Source organism: Hippopotamus amphibius, chromosome 5 (genome assembly GCF_030028045.1).
Source record: "Hippopotamus amphibius kiboko isolate mHipAmp2 chromosome 5, mHipAmp2.hap2, whole genome shotgun sequence".
Lineage (NCBI taxonomy): Eukaryota > Metazoa > Chordata > Mammalia > Artiodactyla > Hippopotamidae > Hippopotamus > Hippopotamus amphibius.
In genome coordinates this window covers 16,644,875-16,663,625 of record NC_080190.1, presented here as the reverse complement: position 1 = coordinate 16,663,625, position 18,751 = coordinate 16,644,875, and the positions used below count along the sequence as shown (strand labels likewise).

The window sequence follows — 18,751 nt, the reverse complement described above, 5'->3', positions numbered from 1 at the left end:
ACTGCACCACCAGGGAAGCCCTTGAGAGTAGTTAATAGGTTCATGTACTTTGCAAACTAAAGAAAGAGATTTTATCAGCTAAGGAATTCCCCCTTTGGAGGGGGTTTGTGTACCTCAGAATACACGGTGGGAGATACAACTCAAGATATATTTCATTGCTCTCAGTCTTCCAGTTTAATTTTCTAAACTATGATTTTGGCTTTTATAATTCCTTTGATCTTTACTAGTAATAATATTGTATTAAAACCAAATTTATTATTTTATTTCTAGTATAATAGACATGATTGCTTATATAAGAAAACAAATATTTCATTACAACTAATTGCATTTTAGATTATTTTCTTGTTTCAAAAGGGCTTTTAACTTACCAAAAAATAAAATAAATTTGTTTTTAAACCTTGTAATACCTACGTGCTTATGTTGAAGACCACGGCCTGCTTTTAGATATATCATGTCTAAGAGGATAAAATCTAAAATATTGTCCTCAGATTGTTTCTAGTCACTGAATGATGAATTATTTGACATCTCAAAATCTCTATTAATATATGTGTCGATTCTGAGGTTATACTTAAATGATAAACGGTTTTTTAATCGTTATTCTTTCCATAGTCTTTATGTAGCTTATGAATTATTTAGGGGTTTTTTTTTCTTCATTTTTTTCTATTTTTTGCAACTAAAGCTCTTCTCCTTTATATAGAATGAAAACTATTCCTTTAAAATAGCAAATCATTAAACTGATTTAAAGATTTTATTTTGATGATTCCATTTTTAGGCATTCTTTCACTGAGTATTATATATTCCATTTAATTTTGCATGGATGCATGTAAAATTTGATTTAGTGATTTAACTTTCTGATAGGTTTGCCCAATATTGACATTCATGAATTTTACTATATGAGCCTTGATTTATTTAATGTCATTGAAATTTTCCTCCAATATAAAGTACACTAAATTTCTTTCCTTTAATTTCCTTTATTGTCATATATGTAAAATCATTTGTGAGAATTTTAGGCAGAAGTTATTTTTATTTAAGGAATAATGCTAGCTGAGAAATGATATTAAATTGTAGGTCATGGAAAATAAATGAAAGGCTTCCTAATTTTAAGTATTGTATCTTTATTTGGCCAATGACTGTTTTATAGTATTTGTCTTAAATTGTTCTTTTATGTCACTTTTTGTTTTGCTGTTTTCATTTTTCTAGCTTGTGATGAATGGAAAATATTACCAAAACCAAATCTTTATAGAGATGTCAACAGATTTGGACACTCTGCAGTTGTCATTAATGGGTAAAAGAAGCACATTTATGTCATACTACCCACATATTTTGTTATTTTTTAAACAAATGATCGTTTGTACTTAATGGCATTGGGTTTTATGTATCCTACAATAAATACTGTGGAATGAATTTTGGTTCATTAACCATTATCCTTCATTCTTTTTTGTTTAAATTTATTTAAGGGGCAGGGGAGTATCGAAGGAAGGGGGCTAAGATAGAACTTTAGATACTCTTTAAAAAGTCATCCTGCCGTCTTTCCTTTTTCCAGAGATCAGATCATAAATGACGTCCTTAAAAAAGATCAGACTGAATTGATAGAAAGGCTAGCCACAAATTTCTATTGAGAACAAGGGAAGTGAGAAGAATTAGATTCTCATTTCACTTCTGTCATAACTGAATGTGTGATTCTTGACAAGTCTCTTAACGTCTCTGGCCTTTAAGACCCTTATATCTGCTGGGAATTTGGACTGGATGATTATTAAGTTACCTTCCTCCTTTGAGTTAGTATGATTTTGCTATTTCTATAGTAAAGATTCATTAATGTGGACTTGTGACAGTAAACAATATGCTAGATCATTCATTAGCTTAAAATTTGTAATTCATAATGACATTTTTATAAGTTCATTTTATTACTGCCTTATTCTAATTATGTAAAAATTCCCTAATATGATATACTGAAAGCAGTCAGAAGTTAATCACAAAGAAACTGTGCAACTGATGTCATTTGGCTTTTGAAATTGAACTGAATGAAATTCAGAGTATAAACATAAAATCTCTAGGCTTCTCTGTTGAAAATTGCATTTGGTTCATTTTCATTTTCCTTTTTTTTAAATAATAAAAGATATTCTTGAAGAATTGTCTGACCTTTCCCATTTACTTCAATAATATTTTTAGAAATAAAAATTTGACTGTTTTGAGGGCATGTCAAATTTCTTTGGCACTGGTATTAATTTAGTAATCATCTGGGCTTTTCTTTTCAAATTGAAACTTTGAAAATCTTTTAAATAATTATTTTACTCTTGGTCTTCTTATTTTGTAAAAGGATAGTAAAACACCATATGAAGAACTCTATATCTACTTTCTAAGTTCTTTGTCTGTATTCAAAAATTATAACTCTATATAGCAATTCTAATGTGTATCTTACTATCCACATATAGGTACTATATATTTCTAAAAAATTGTTTCCTACCCAGATAAAATAATGAAAAACATATATTTAAATTTAGTTTTAAAACTAACACATTGGACAGAGACTTTTCTTAATATTGTTTCTTTAAGGTTCTTGTTTTGTTTTTAATAGGTCCATGTATATATTTGGAGGATTTTCCAGTGTACTCCTCAGTGATATACTTGTATACAAGCCTCCAAATTGCAAGGCTTTTAGAGATGAAGAACTTTGTAAAAATGCCGGTCCAGGGATAAAATGTATTTGGAACAAAAATCACTGTGAATCTTGGGAATCTGGGAATACAAATAATATTCTTAGAGCAAAGTGCCCTCTGAAAACAGGTAAAATTTTTTTCTTCTTTTTGGCACAAAGCTTCTCTACTTGGCTAGAAATGGAAGTGCATTCTGCTTATAAGAATTACCTTAGTAGCTTTCAGAAATTAAAAATTCATAATCCTCTAATTAGGAATTCTAATGTTTGAATTTAGTGGTGATTAATAATTTAGTATCTTTATTAGCTATTTTTAATTTTCTTTTTTGAATTCTGTATGTAATATTTATATATCAATTTTTATATGTAACATGGCCATATACATATGAATTATTTTTGTATATAAATTAAAAAAATGCTTTCAAATACATCTTTTCTAAGATATACTGTGTGCTTCAAAGAAATAGAATGAAATAATTTATTCTGCATTTGGTAGTTTTTTCTTCCTGAATTATTGCCAAGCCAAACCATAGCGTTAAAGATTTTCTAGAGTTTTGATGTCTTGTTGTAATTTAATATTTCTTATGAAATATTGAATAAATAAATCAAAGTTATGAATAAGTAACAGTAAATATTTACATATAAAGAATGATTTGGATAAAAATTTTCCATTTTCTTTAAATAAATAGGGCCTTTATGCATTTTTGGTGCCGCAGCTAACAAATCAGGCTTTCCTCATCTGTAATGTCAGGTGTCTCTAAATATCCTTATGAAGAATGATAACCAATGAGTATTTGTTATAATGTTTTCTTTTAAATGTATAGAGTCATATATTTTGTTTAGTAAAATACCTCTAAATCTTTTTCTCCCTCTGTATTGTGTACATTTTAAATGGCTGTAGGATCCTGGTAGATTGAATAATTAGGATGAGGGTAGGAGGTATCTGAATCCCTGTAAATCCAATTAAATTATAAAATTGACTTCATATTGAAGAACTTATTTTGATATTGATGGTTATGTTTATGGTTTGAAAACGTCTTAGTGATTCTTAACAGATGTTAAAAATATGTGAATTAAGAAGTGTGACATTTTCCTTTTCATCCTGATGTGTTCTATCTCCCATTTGTATCACAGCTGCTTCTGATGACAGATGTTACAGATATGCAGATTGTGCCAGCTGTACTGCCAATACAAATGGGTGCCAATGGTGTGATGACAAGAAATGCATTTCATCAAACAGTAACTGCAGTATGGTTAGTATTTATGGGTAAATGATGATGTAGCTAACATTGCTACTTCATAAACATTAGCTACTATTTAATAGCACTGTACAAAATAGCACTTTACGTATCAAGATGTTTAGAGAAGGTAAGGGGAAAGGGCACAACAGGGGTAGGGGGTTAAGAGATACAAACTACTATGTATAAAATAGATAAGCAACACGGATATATTGTACAACACAGGGAATTATAGCCATTGTTTTGTAATAATGTTAAATGGAGTATATATTCTTTAAAAGTATATTGTCACTATGTTGTACACCTGAAACGAATCCAATATTGTAAACCAACTATACTTCAAAAAAAAAAAAAAAGACATTTGGAAAATATGTAGGGAATCACTTACTTCTTGGTATGTTGTAAATTCAGCCTGTAGGTTGCTGCTCAAATTTGTCAATCTAGATTCCATTTTGAATCCAATAACTTTTACTTGTTTTCATGAATAAGACTGGGAAAATTCTTTCAAAAATTTTTTTAATAAAAAAGACTGTGACTGTAGACATTGTCTTCTGTGCTGATGGAAATAGGTTAATATAAGTAAGTATTGAGGTCATTTCCTTGATATTCTTGTCAGATGGGCATTAATAGTGGTGTGGTTTAGGTTTTGTTTATACACTTGGTGTGCAAGTTTAATCTGAAGTGTTGACAGTGATAGTTTTCCTTTTATCTGTCTTTAGATCTGAGGTTCTCTGAGGCAATTTAGCCCCCCAAAGGGACATTTGGCAATGTGTGTTTTTGGGTTGTCACAACTGTGGGGCAGCTACTGGCATCTACTGTGGAGAAGCCAGGGATGCTGTTACACATCCTACAATGAAAGAACTGCCCTTCCACAAAAAATAATCACCTGGCTCAAAATTTCACTAGTGATGAGGTTGAGAACCATATTTTAGGTAGAGTATTGAAAAAAATTATAAAATTAATATTGATGATAGATTAAAACAGATTAAGAGCAGCAAAAATTAACCTTTTAAGTGTGTAGCATCAAAATGTCCCTTGTTTTTTAGAAGATGTCAACAAGTTTAAGGAAAAAAACTTTTAAAGTATTAACAATTATGTTTATTAGGATTAAAGAAATTCTGTTATTAGAGTATAGTTTAAATAACTAGTGTGCATGCGGGTTTTCAACTAAATACATACGCTTTCTCTTTCTGAATTTTTATTAATCAAGAAAACTGTCCAGTTGTTGTTCAAGATACCAGGCAGAAATAAAAAGTAAAGAAAAGTGAGTCCAAAAACTAAGTAATAAGTTTTTTATTGTATCATCTAAAAGTTTTCCTTAGTAACCAATCATATTTCAAAATACTTGTGAAGTTTTATGATTCTATTCTAAAATAATATTTAAAACTTAAAATGAAGGAAAATTTGGGATAACTGACTCAGCAGATTGAACCGTTTTGTTTTCACACATATTGCTTTGGTGTATACTTTTCAGTGATATAAATAGCTTTAATAATAATAGCTACCTCAATTTTGTTTGAGTTTTAATGTTTTGACGTGACTCACTTTGAAAATTTGAATTAGTTTTTAATATTTGGCTAATATTCATCTAATGGGAGTTATATTAGTGAGTAATGTGGAAATAGGAGTTAAGTAAAATAAAACATGGGAATAAGGGACTAAAATGGAGAATGTTATTAGATAAAAATTGCAAGCAGATTTTATTTAAAGCTTTGTTTGTAACTGAGTTAATTTCTGTTTAGACAGTTATACTACATGAAAATACACATATCTCAAAAATTTTATTATGCAGATTGCTATCGTGTTCATTTTAAAAAGTGGCCTTTTGCTTTAGAATTTATTTTTGATAATGATGTGTTAACAAGGAAAGCACAGGGTGAGATAATGTAAGTGAGCAGATGGTACTCACTTGTAATTTAGACTTTGATGTAATGTGTCTTGTGGGCAGTTTTATCAGAATGTCTGGTGATTAAGTGAAACCAAATGCTAATGGATACAGAAAGGTCTATGAGATTTCAGTGTAAATGAAGTCCATTGATATTCTGTTTCATTATTTAGTCATATTTACTACAAGTTGCATATTTTGTGCTCTAATAGCTCAAATAACCTGCTTACCTCTTGCAGATTTTCATTTTAAGTTTACATCTAAATATATTAGGATGATGATGAGTAGAGTAATGGTTATTCTTCATAGTCTGTATACTAATGTGCATCTGGTTCATTAGGCCAAAAAATGCCACCCATGTTTCGGAGTAACAGTCAGCTTTCTTCCATCACTGAGTAAATTGGCCCTGTGTGTGAGTGAAATATAATTTCATCTGTTTTACTTGTTCAGTATCAATAAATGATTACACTGTTCTTAATGAAGAGCGGTAGAGATATTTGGAAGATGACTCTAAAGTTACCATTGTTATTCTAAAGATTGGCATTAAAGCTATTATTCTTTCTCTTATTCTAGTACGTTGCTTAGCCATTCTCTTGTATATTTTATAGGTTATTTTATTTATCAGATGACTCAAGTAAATTTATTTATTTTTAGTTGACAGATATTTGGAACTGTAATAATCATATAGAATAATAATAAGATTTATATGCGATATGAGAACAAAAAGTTATGAATCAGAAAAAAAATTAAGAAAATTTATATATTCCTAATGAAAATGTGATGCTTGAATGACTTGCAATGTAATTTGGGTTTTAAAAAATATTATCCTCTGTGAATTTTTTTTAGGATGAATAAGATAAATGTTAGTATCTATGTACTTTTAATCTGTGACCTTATAGTATATGAAATTTGCTCTAAAGACATTAACATCTTTGAAATGGAGGTGCCCGCAGTGTATTTTATGTTGGAAGTATAGTAGTTTATAAATAAATATTTGGTGGGTGGTATTTTATTGTATGTATCTAAGAGGTTAAAAATTGCTTCAACCATTTTTATATGTGGGTGAGTTATAAGCACATTTTAACTGTTAAGCTTTTTTTGGTTGAAAAGAAATATTTAATACCCTTATTTGAAAAAGCCTGAGGTAAGCATGTCTACCTACTGATATTAAAGGGGGCTCAGGGTGCAGCATGTGTTTTTTTCCTTTTAGTTTTTTTTTCTCAAAAAAGAGTCACACTTGTATGCAGAAAACTATAAGACACTGATGAAAGAAATCAAAGACGATACAAACAGATGGAGGGACATACCATGTTCTTGGATTGGAAGAATCAACATTGTGAAAATGACTATACTACCCAAAGTAATTTACAGATTCAATGCAATCCCCATCAAATTACCAATGACATTTTTCACAGAACTAGAACAAGCAATTTTACAATTTGTGTGGATATGCAAAAGACCCCGAATAGCCAAAGCAATCTTGAGAAGGAAAGACAGAGCTGGAGCAATCAGGCTCCCTGACTTCAAACTATACTACAAGGCTACAGTGATCAAGACAGTGTGGTACTGGCACAAAAACAGAAATACAGATCAATGGAACAGAGTAGAGAGCCCAGAGATAAACCCATGCACATATGGGCACCTTATCTTTGACAAAGGAGGCAAGAATATACAATGGAAAAAAGACAGCCTCTTCAATAAGTGGTGCTGGGAAAATTGGACAGCTACATATAAAAGAATGAAATTAGAACACTTCCAAACACCATACACAAAAATAAACTCCAAATGGATTAAAGACCTAAATGTAAGGCCAGACACTATAAAACTCTTGGAGGAAAACATAGGCAGAACACTATGACATCCATCAAAGCAAGATCCTTTTGGACCCACCTCCTAGAATCATGGAAATAAAATCAAGAATAAACAAATGGGACCTAATGAAACTTAAAAGCTTTTGCACAGCGAAAGAAACCATGAACAAGACAAGAAGACCCTCAGAATGGGAGAAAATATTTGCCAACAAAGCTGACAAAGGATTAATTTCCAAAATATACAAGCAGCTCATGCAGCTTAATACCAAAAAAGCAAATAACGCAATCCACAAGTGGGCGGAAGATCTAAATAGACAGTTCTCCAAAGAAGACATGTAGATGGCTAACAAACACATGAAAAGATGCTCAACATCACTAATCATTAGAGAAATGCAAGTCAAAGCCGCAATGAGGTATCACCTCACAGCGGTCAGAATGGCCATCATCAAAAAATCTAGAAACAGTAAATGCCGGAGAGGGTGTGGAGAAAAGGGAACCTTCCTGCACTGTTGGTGGGGATGTAAGTTGGTACAGCCACTATGGAAAACAGTATGGAGGTTCCTTAAAAAACTGAAAATGTAACTACCATGTAACTGAGCAATCCCACTCCTGGACATATACCCTGAGAAAACCATAATCCGAAAAGAAACATGCACCACAATGTTCCTTGCAGCCCTGTTTACAATAGCCAGGACATGGAAGCAACCTAAATGTCCATCAACAGATGAATGGATAAAGATGATGTGGCACATATATACAGTGGAATATTACTCAGCCATAAACATAAATGAAATTGAGTTATTTGTAGTGAGGTAGATGGACCTAGAGTCTGTCATACAGAGTGAAGTAAGCCAGAAAGAGGAAAACAAATACCGTATGCTAACTCATAGATACGGAATCTAAAAAAAATGGTACTGATGAACCCAGTGACAGGGCAAAAATAAAGATGCAGATGTAGAGAATGGACTTGAGGACATGGGGTGGGGGGTGAAGGGGAAGCTGGGATGAAGTGAGAGAGTAGCACTGACATATATACACTACCAAATGTAAAACAGATAGCTAGTGCAAAGCTGCTGCATAACACAGGGAGATCAACTCCATGATGGGTGATGACTTAGTGGGCTGGGTTAGGGAGGGTGGGAAGGAGCTGCGGGAGGGAGGGGATATTCTGATATATGTATAAATACAGCTGATTCACTTTGTTGTACAGCAAAAACTGGCACAACATTGTAAAGCAATTATATTCCAATAAAGAGATAAAAAAATAAAAGCATTACATTTTAATCCTCCCCCTCCCCAAAAAAAGAGTCACAGGAAGAGTTGAGCCAAAAATTTTAGAACCTGATTTTCATTATCATTGATATTGATAATATCATGTGAAATATCGAACCTTGGTATATGAGGGAACTCACACCAAAGTTCCTATGTTGCCTATTTTTTTTTTGACCTTTAACCTTTAATCTCTTAGAGCTGGAATTAGTTGAAATGTGATTAGCTTTATAGTAGGACTGATCAAAGTGTAACTTTTGCAGATTCTTTTCAACCTCTATTAAGGAAATGTGACAGACACATACAGGAGAAATATCAATTAGCCAAAACCATTTTTTAATGTCTGTGGAAGTCAAATTAGTTTGAGTTATTGAGAAAATAATTTATCTTTTTTAGATTGTATTGGATTTTGATAAAGCATCTGTTTAATTTTTGCTGCTCATCATTTCTGCTTCATCCCCAGGGGTCTATATGATAGTTTTATTATGACTAGAATTCTTTCATGTGATCATTAAGAGAAATGACTGTGCATTGGTTTATTTGTTGAATTGGAAGCCTATTATCAGATTCAGTAGGATAGGTTTTCATTATATGGTTTCTGTTTCAAATTGTGTAATTTGAACGTTTTTCCAATAAGCACACAATCTAATTCCAAGAACTTTGTTTAAATAAAGAAATGGGTAAGAGAAATTCTGATTCAGTACAACTGAATTTGGTGTTAGAAATCTGTATTGTAAAGCTCACCAGGTGACATATATACACTGATGTTTGAGTCATTGCTGCACTAAGGTGAAAAGTAACATGCTTTATCCTTTAACTTTCTAGTCTGTGAAAAACTACACCAAATGTCATGTGAGAAATGAGCAGATTTGTAACAAACTTACCAGCTGTAAAAGCTGTTCACTAAACTTGAATTGCCAGTGGGATCAGAGACAACAAGAGTGCCAGGCTTTACCAGGTAAAGATTTCAGTTTGGTAAATGAGTTTCATAGTCCACAGATGAGTGCCATTACAATATAGAAGGTTTAGTAAGCACATTCAATTTTCCAAAATTAAATCAGTAGCAAATAATAATATTGGAGTAATGATAGCAGTGTTTCTACAAGAAAAATTTGTGTTTGCTTCTAATTCTTTTTAAGATGTTCAAGGTTTCTTGTATTTATTATGGTATTGACTTGATCAGAATACTTTTCAATTAAAAATTATATCTAAAAAACATAGAAAATAATAAGTACTCGGACTAATATCCAGATCTAACAATGTTAACATTTTGGCATCTTGGATTTGTTTTTTAAGTTCCTTTTATTTTTTAAATTCCAGGAACTGGTTTTTACTGACTTTTTAAATTGCAAATTGTAACATTTATAATAATTGTTATAGGATATAATGAGAATCTGAGTTCTACAAATAAGAACAAAGGTCATTTAAAAAAGAAATTTCAATTTAATTTTTATAGTTAACATTCTTAGTAGACCCTATTTACTCTTTGTTTTCAATATGAAAGAGAAAATCAGAAAATCAAAAACTTATACAGATATTTAACCAGTTCTGTCTTCTTATACAGATAAGCTGACACATACACTGGTTATATGACTTGCTTAAAAGTGCATGACTTGTAAATGGCAGAGGGGACTAATAACTGGGAGTTCTATCTCTGTTCAGTTTTTTGCCTGTCTCTATCCCATGATTTTTTTTTTTAATATTTTCATAGAAAAATTTCTGAACCTATGTTATTCTAGAAAGTGTTGGAGAATTCCATCACAGGGTTTAAGTCTTTCTTAAAAGTTCATGTAATAAAATAAAAATTAGATTGCCTTTAAAAGTACCATTGAGGTTTTGGAATTTTGTTTATGTACTGACCTAATAAAGCTTTTATTTTTTTTCCCTCATTTTATTTATTTATTTATTTACTTACTTACTTACTTTATTTATTTAATAAAGCTTTTAAATAGTGATATATGCATGTGTGTTCACGTTGAGAAAATTGGAGAACATTAAAGCGGTAGGCAGGATTTGAGACGCAATAGTGAGATGACACTAAACTTGAAAGTAATGATTTGTAAGTGTTAAAGTCTAAAAACAACATGTAGATCGGTAAAAATACTTATAAAGTCTGTTTAAAAAGACAAAGTAAATCCTGGACTAAACTAAGATTTGACTGACGAAGTATATATGTTTAAAGGAATATTACTCAATAAGAAGGGAATTCGATTACCAGTGGAAATTTGGAAAAATAATAGTGAAGTTATATTTGGTAGTACCCATCTACTCATTGCCTGCTTGGTGTAAGAGTTCTAAATGACCAGGCTATTATTTGGGAGAATAATACATACAATAAAATATTTTATTATGCACTAATTTCCCTTGTCCTGTGTTCATACTTACTAATAACCAGCTTGGTACGTATAAATAGTTTGGTTTCCATTCAGTTTGTCTCAAGGAAGTGAATGCTCTAAATAGAGGCCCAGTCTATATAGTAGTTGCACTTTTTCATGAAAATTTGTTGTTGCATTTTTCCCATTGATTTCATATAAAATTGGCAATTTTAATTTGTCTAACTAAACTTATTGAAAAAAGTAACTGGTATCCTTTTAACTCTAAAGCTGAGTTGATGCTCAATACTACAGAAGCCTGAAACATCAAAACATTTGGTTCAGTGCCATAATTTAGTTTAGCCTCAAAGGCCCACGCATTGTTTGCATTTGTATGATTTATCAACCAGGTATTTTTGATCTTATAAAAAAAAGACACGCAAAACTAATGTAAATCTTTCCTCGATTTAGTAAGGAAAGAAAAAGCCGAAGTTTAACAAAGACTTTTGCACTCTTAAAGTGATTTGATACTTTAGATTTCAGAAGACAAGGAAGGTTGATTCCTATATGTGTAGCCTGAAAATGACAATAGAGGTATTTAAAACAGACTTATTAACTGATGCCAGTTTATTGAAGGATTACTGTGTTCCAGGCAATGTGTGTTATTCTCATTACCTAGTTTAATAGGACAGCAGTTATTAAAGAGCCAGAGTACCCTGTAATACTAAGATATCATTTGCTTTTGTGATTCTCATTCTGTTACAGGTTTACTATGTAAACAGTTTTCCAAAGGCTACATACATGATTCCAATAGATTGAATGTAGATGCAGATGTAAGAATACAGTTGTATTAAACCAACACTAAAGAGATTTGCAAAAATATTTATAAAGCAATGCCACACTTTCACTGTTTTATTTTTTGGAGAGTATAATTAAAAAATTAAATATGCTACTTATTTTAAGTTGCTATAGTCTTCCTCAATATTTTATTATGAAAAATTTCACACATGTAGAAAAATGGAGGGAATTATAAAGAGGACCCCCCAGTACCCACACCGCAGACTCTACGATACACATTTTACTCTTCTTTATCCCTGATCTCTCTGCCTGTCCATCCCCTATTCATTTATCAACCCATCTCAATTTTTTGATGCCAGGGACCTGATTTCAACTGTCATCTGTTCCCAAGGAGGAAATTTGATGATATATCTTCTTCAGGCCTGTGATAGCATAAAGGGACAAGACATCCCAGAAACACGAAAAGTGTGTTGTAATAAAAATTTTAATTATAATTTTAAGTGAATAAGTATATTTTTAAAAGATCAGTTTTTATTTTTAATATGGTCAAACCCAATAGATACAAAATGCACAAGGAAAAAACCTGTGAAGGTCTCAATAATTTTTAAGAGTTAAAGGGGTCTCGAGACCAACATATTTGAGAATTGCTGCTTTATAATAAGTCCATAAAGATTGTGCTAATGCAGCCAAGGCTAAAAGGGGAAGAGGCACTGATATGTTTAGTGATATGGAAACTAAAATATAGTGAAACCTCATAGATTGGTGTGTTAATAAAACCCTGCAATGTTAATTAATGCACAGTAGAGCATAACTTTGTATTGTATTTATAAATCCATGTTTTAGAAAATAGGCACTGTTTTAAGTTCCATTTGGACCCTAAGGGTAAACCACTGTTACTGAGTGGTATGTTTAAACTTTTGAAAGACCTGAATTGGCTATGTAAAAATAAATATTAGAAAGCAAAGCTTATAGCTTCTTTACTAAACTTAAATGAAATGAGTCTTCTCTCCCCACAGTTATAATTAAAGAATCAAAGAACCAACTTATATCAAAATAGTACACCTGGACTATGGAAATTAGATTTAAAGGACAATTAGCTACACTTGTCGGAATAACTTTGAAATTGCTTTTGTTATGTGCTGGTTATTTTTCTATTAAAGTGAGCTTCTATTATGTAAATTGGACTTTGGGACATAAATGTAGTTGGTGACTTGCTGAGAAATCATATGCCAATACACTAGATTTACACAGAAAATCTAACAAACAGTCAACACACTTTAACAGACGTTGTAGAGCCATAGCTTTTCTTATGTTTAAGAATTAAAGAAAAAATTAGGATCTTCTGTTCTTATTCTTCACCAAACTGTTAGACGAATTTTGTTTAGTATATTATTGTGATATATTTAAATTTTTATTGTTAAAAATTATTTAAACAAATACAGAAGTTGTATTTAGAATTCTGAAATAATTGAAAAATATATATGCTTTTTGGTAATCTAAAAATAAAATATAATTTGTTTTTTGGACTAGCTCATCTCTGTGGAGAAGGATGGAATCATGTTGGGGATGCTTGTCTTAGAATTAATTCCAGTAGAGAAAACTATGACAATGCAAAACTCTATTGCTATAATCTTAGTGGAAATCTTGCTTCATTAACAACCGTAAAAGAAGTAGAATTTGTACTGGATGAAATACAGAAGTATACGCAGCAGGTAACAACTATACTTGTTTTTATTATGGAAGTATGCTGATAATCCTGTAACTATTGGCAATGGTTCACTCTTTTCTTTACTACATAATTTTTACTAAATCTTGGAAATAAAAGTAGAACTAATTTCAAAAGTAAACAGGCAGAGGACTCATTCTGTATGTGTATTTGGTAATAAAATTTTCTAAATTAATCACCTCATGTTTTGCTAAGTGAACCATTGCATTACCTTACCAAGAAGTTATCTCATATGAATAAATATACTTTAAAACTTACGCATATAATTTAAGAATTTGTTCTGAAGTGTAGTTATTTTTTAACTTGGAATGTCCCTTATAATTAGAACACTAGACGAACACATTGGCTATATTTGTATATGTGTATCTTTGTGTGTTTGTGTTTGTGTGTGTGTTTTGTGGGTTAGGTTTTTGAATTATGCTCTTTTCCTAGGTATAGATTTGCTTGAAATAATATACAAATAGTTAGCAGGACTTAAACTGATTTTTAAAGTACCTGGAAGATTTGGAACATCCAGCACTTGGAAACAGTTTCAGTTTCCCAGAGAGTTGGTGCATAGAAAATGGAATAGTTCCTTGGAAATGATATCAAATATCATTTTATAAGAAATTTCTAATAGGAATTCACAGTATTTATTTTCTGTTCTTGGGATGTTACAATATAATCAACTCTTAAGAACAGATTAAGTTGGAGATTTGGAAATAATTTACTAAATATTGTTTTGAAATATCTTATTTAGTTCATTTACTTACTTGAAATGTCTTAAGGACATTTAAAAAAATTGAGTATAATTGACATTGTATTGTTTCAGGTATACAACATAATGATTTGATACTTGTAATACTGTGATATATATTGTTTTTGGAATTTTTTTTTTTTTAATTCCACATATAAGTGAAATCATTTTCTTTCTCCGACTCATTTCACTTAGCATAATGCCCTCAAAATCCATCCCTGTTGTTGCAAGTGGCAAGAGTCCAGTACCCTGTGATCTCACTTATGTGTTGAATTTAAAACAAACAAACAAACTTACACACAAAATAACAAACAACCAAGCTCAAAGATATAGAGAACAGATTGGTACTTGCCAGAGGCAAGGGTGGAGGGTGGGCAAAATGGATGAAGGGAGTCAAAAGGTACAGACTTACAGTTATAAAATAAACAAGCCATGGGACTCTAATACACGGCGTGGTGACTCTAGTTCATAATACTATATCATGTATTTGAAAGGTGCTAAGAGAGTTATCTTAAAAATCCTCATCATAGGAAAATTGTGTGTGGTGACAGATGTTAACTAGACTTACATGGTGATCATTTCACAATATATACAAATATCGAATCATTGTTTTGTATACCTGAAACCAGTATAATGTTATATGTCAATTGTATATCAATTAAAGAAAAGAAAAAATATAGTCAACTGTTAAGAATAGATTAAGTAGGAGATTTAGAAGTAATTTACTAAATCTAGTTTTGAAATACCGTATTTAGTTCATATACATACTTGAAATACACTAATATAATGTAAACTGTCATAGCATCTTCACAGATTTTTGTGTTTTGTGTCAAAAATAAAATTAGAGCTCGATATAGATCAGGTAATTGATGAAACTAAACAGTAATAAATACCTCATATGTGCGTTATGTACAAGATTTGGCCAATATTTAAGATACACCCACAGACAAAGATACCCTGTGGTAAATAATTCACAAAATGGCATGATTTCTATACAAATAATGGAGATATAGCTACAATTCAGCTATTGCTTTGAAAACTATATTAGATCTCAACGACTTTTTTTGACCTTAGGTTATGGCTTTTATTGGATGAGGGGCCTCTTGCTGCTGCAGAACTCCAGTCTGCAGTGCAGTGGAGATGGTTTTGGCTTGAAAACTTTTCAGAGCAAACATTACCAATTACTTGTCATTGAAACAGTTAACTAATACTTTCTTGGTATAGCTGATTTTTAAACAGCATTGAGGACAGTGTATCAAAATGATGGAGAGCATGCAATCTGGACATACTGCTTACCTCCAGCCCTTTGTTCCTCATCTATAAACTGGGGTAGTAATCATAGCTATCTTGTATGTTTATTGTGAAAATAAATAAGATATTGTATGTGAAGGATATAGATAAATTTTATTTCTTAGTGTTTACTAGAGTTATTGTTTGCATTTTAAAGATTATTTTTGTATGTCTGTTTCCACTACTGCCATTACTGCTATTTCCAGGAATCATTAATTAGGCAATGAATTTATTTGATGAATAGTTAATAATATTGATATTGACTGTAAAAAAATATTTGCTCCAGACTAGTGTTTTAGTTTTTCCATTTTACAAAACCTTCCTCCACTCACCCCCACTAATTATACTAGGACTGTTTTCTTCTTAAGATCATTCCTGATTTATGCTAAAGAATAGGAATATATGTTACTGGATTTCCTTTTGCTAATAAAAGGGGAATAAGCATCCGATTTTTAAAAAGTGATATAAGAACAGTTTTGTATAAATGTTAAAAAATTAAAGGGACTTAAAACACATACCCTTTTTTATTTTTTTAATTATGAATCATGTATGACTTTATTACTGATCATTGCTATCCCAGCAACAGAACGAGGACAATAATTCAATCGTTGATATTTTCCTGACTTTTAGTCCTTTAAAATCTAGCTGTACAAGAACTTTTCTTTCTTTCTTTCTTTCTTTCTTTCTTTCTTTCTTTCTTTCTTTCTTTCTTTCTTTCTCTTTTTTTTTTCTTTTTTTTTCTTTTTTTGGGGGTACACCAGGTTCAATCATCCATTTTTATACACATATCCCCGTATTCCCTCCCTTCCTTGACTCTCCCCCCTCGAGTCCCCCCCACCCTCCCTGCCCCAGTCCTCTAAGGCATCTTCCATCCTCGAGTTGGACTCCCTTTGTTATACAACAACTTCCAACTGACTATTTTACAGTTGGTAGTATGTATATGTCTGTGCTACTCTCTCGCTTCGTCTCAGTTTCTCCTTCACCCCCCGCCCCCTCCCATACCTCGAGTTCTCCAGTCCATTCTCTGTATCTGCATCCTTATTCTTGTCACTGAGTTCATCAGTACCATTTTTAGATTCCGTATATGTGAGTTAGCATACAATATTTGTCCTTCTCTTTCTGACTTACTTCACTCTGTATGACAGATTGTAGTTCTATCCACCTCATTACATATAGCTCCATCTCATCCCTTTTTATAGCTGAGTAATATTCCATTTTTTATATATGCCACATCTTCTGTATCCATTGATTTGTTGATGGGCATTTAGGTTGCTTCCATGTCCTGGCTATTGTAAATAGTGCTGCAATAAACATGATGGTACAAGTTTCTTTTGGGATTATGGTTTTCTTTGGGTATATGCCCAGGAGTGGGATGACTGGATCATATGGTAGTTCTATTTGTAGTTTTTTAAGGAACCTCCAAATTGTTTTCCATAGTGGCTGTACCAAATTACATTCCCACCAACAGTGCAGGAGAGTTCCCTTTTCTGCACACCCTCTCCAACATTTGTTGTTTCCAGACTTTGTGATGATGGCCATTCTGATCGGTGTGAGGTGATACCTCATTGTGGCTTTGACTTGCATTTCTCTGATGAGTAGTGATGTTGAGCATCTTTTCATGTGTTTGTTGGCCATCTGTATGTCTTCTTTGGAGAAATGTCTATTTAGGTCTTCCGCCCATTTGTGGATTGGGTTATTTGCTTTTTTGGTATTAAGCTGCATGAGCTGCTTGTATATTTTGGAGGTTAATCCTTTGTCCATTGTTAACACATACTCTTTTGAAATGTTTGTGTGAACATTCAGTTCACTATTACTGCCTACCATAATTTTGGGGTGGTGTTAGTGCATATATTTATTATGAGTATTGATACAGATAGTTTAATTTGTAATGCCATTTTATATCTGTAGAGTCAAAGCTCTCCCTCCTCATTAATAAAGTTGATAAATTAATTATATCCCCAGTTTTTATAAATATTCAAAAATTTTACGTGGATATCACAATATGACACTTGGCTGTCAAACATTTATTATATGCTTGATATTAATAGGGTAAAGAAAATTATAATAATTAAATTTGTATGAAAAATTGATCTGTAAAACCCTTTTGGTGTGAACCGAAGCTATTTTTCTGGGAAGAGTGGGCTCATTTTCATTCATTTAGTACGTATTTATTGAGCACCTTCATTGTACTTGGCAGTCTGTTGCTTGCTGAGAATATAGAGATCAAAAGCAGTCACTGTTGTTAAAGAGCTTATGGGGGAAAAAGACAAACACAGTTACACCAAAGTGTGATAATTGCAATGGTAGATGCACACATGGTGAGGTATGAAGGTAGAGAATGGGTATCTGACCAGTAATGTGGACTTAAGGAGTTTCCTAGAGTAATGCCCTGGTTAATTTTCACAGGACTTGAAGTTGGCCAGCATATGAAGATATTTGTAAGGAGGTCAGAGTAATGCCTCTGTTTTTTTCTCTTAATCTGCCTTGTTTGAGAGCTTCCAGCCTTATGGTTGAGGATAAGATGCAAGTGATGTCATCTAGGAGAGATCCATTGACTTTTAAAAAATATTTTAGAAAAATGTGGCAAGGCATTAATTGTAAAGTTTTATATTTAGTCATATGGAGCATACAACATAATTTAAGATCTATTTATATTCTTGTACTACCAAGAGTTCCATTTCTTTAATTACAGAATTGAGGGACAGTTATCAGTGAACATTTGGAAATTAGGGCTACTGAATATGTATCACTTATAAAGAGCTTATTACTGGTAGACCCACATTCTTTGCGTTTTAGAAAGTACTAGTGTTTGGCATTTGAGCTCTTTTGCTTTTTTCCTTGTTTAAAATATATTTTTTTAATTTTTACATTATAATCTTGAAATGTGCTATTTTAGAAATTTCATATTTCAAGATTTCTTGCGTGAGTTGCTCATTTTTTTTAGCTTCTGATTATACAGTAGGTCCTTATTAGTTATCTATTTTAAATATAGTAGTGTGTATGTACTTTTGATTATAAATCATAAAGATTAGA

The 18,751-nt window shown here is 31.7% G+C and overlaps 1 protein-coding gene across 2 annotated transcripts in view; it reads left to right on the top strand.

Moving 5' to 3' along the window:
• Nucleotides 1-18,751, top strand: part of ATRNL1 (attractin like 1) — a 734,504-nt gene that overhangs the window by 133,351 nt on the left and 582,402 nt on the right. For both annotated transcript variants that reach the window (XM_057736176.1, XM_057736177.1), the window contains exons 11-15: nt 1,201-1,285; nt 2,576-2,784; nt 3,788-3,906; nt 9,682-9,814; nt 13,497-13,678. In XM_057736176.1, coding sequence (XP_057592159.1) covers nt 1,201-1,285; nt 2,576-2,784; nt 3,788-3,906; nt 9,682-9,814; nt 13,497-13,678 — 728 coding nt within the window. The remainder of the gene's footprint in view (nt 1-1,200; nt 1,286-2,575; nt 2,785-3,787; nt 3,907-9,681; nt 9,815-13,496; nt 13,679-18,751) is intronic.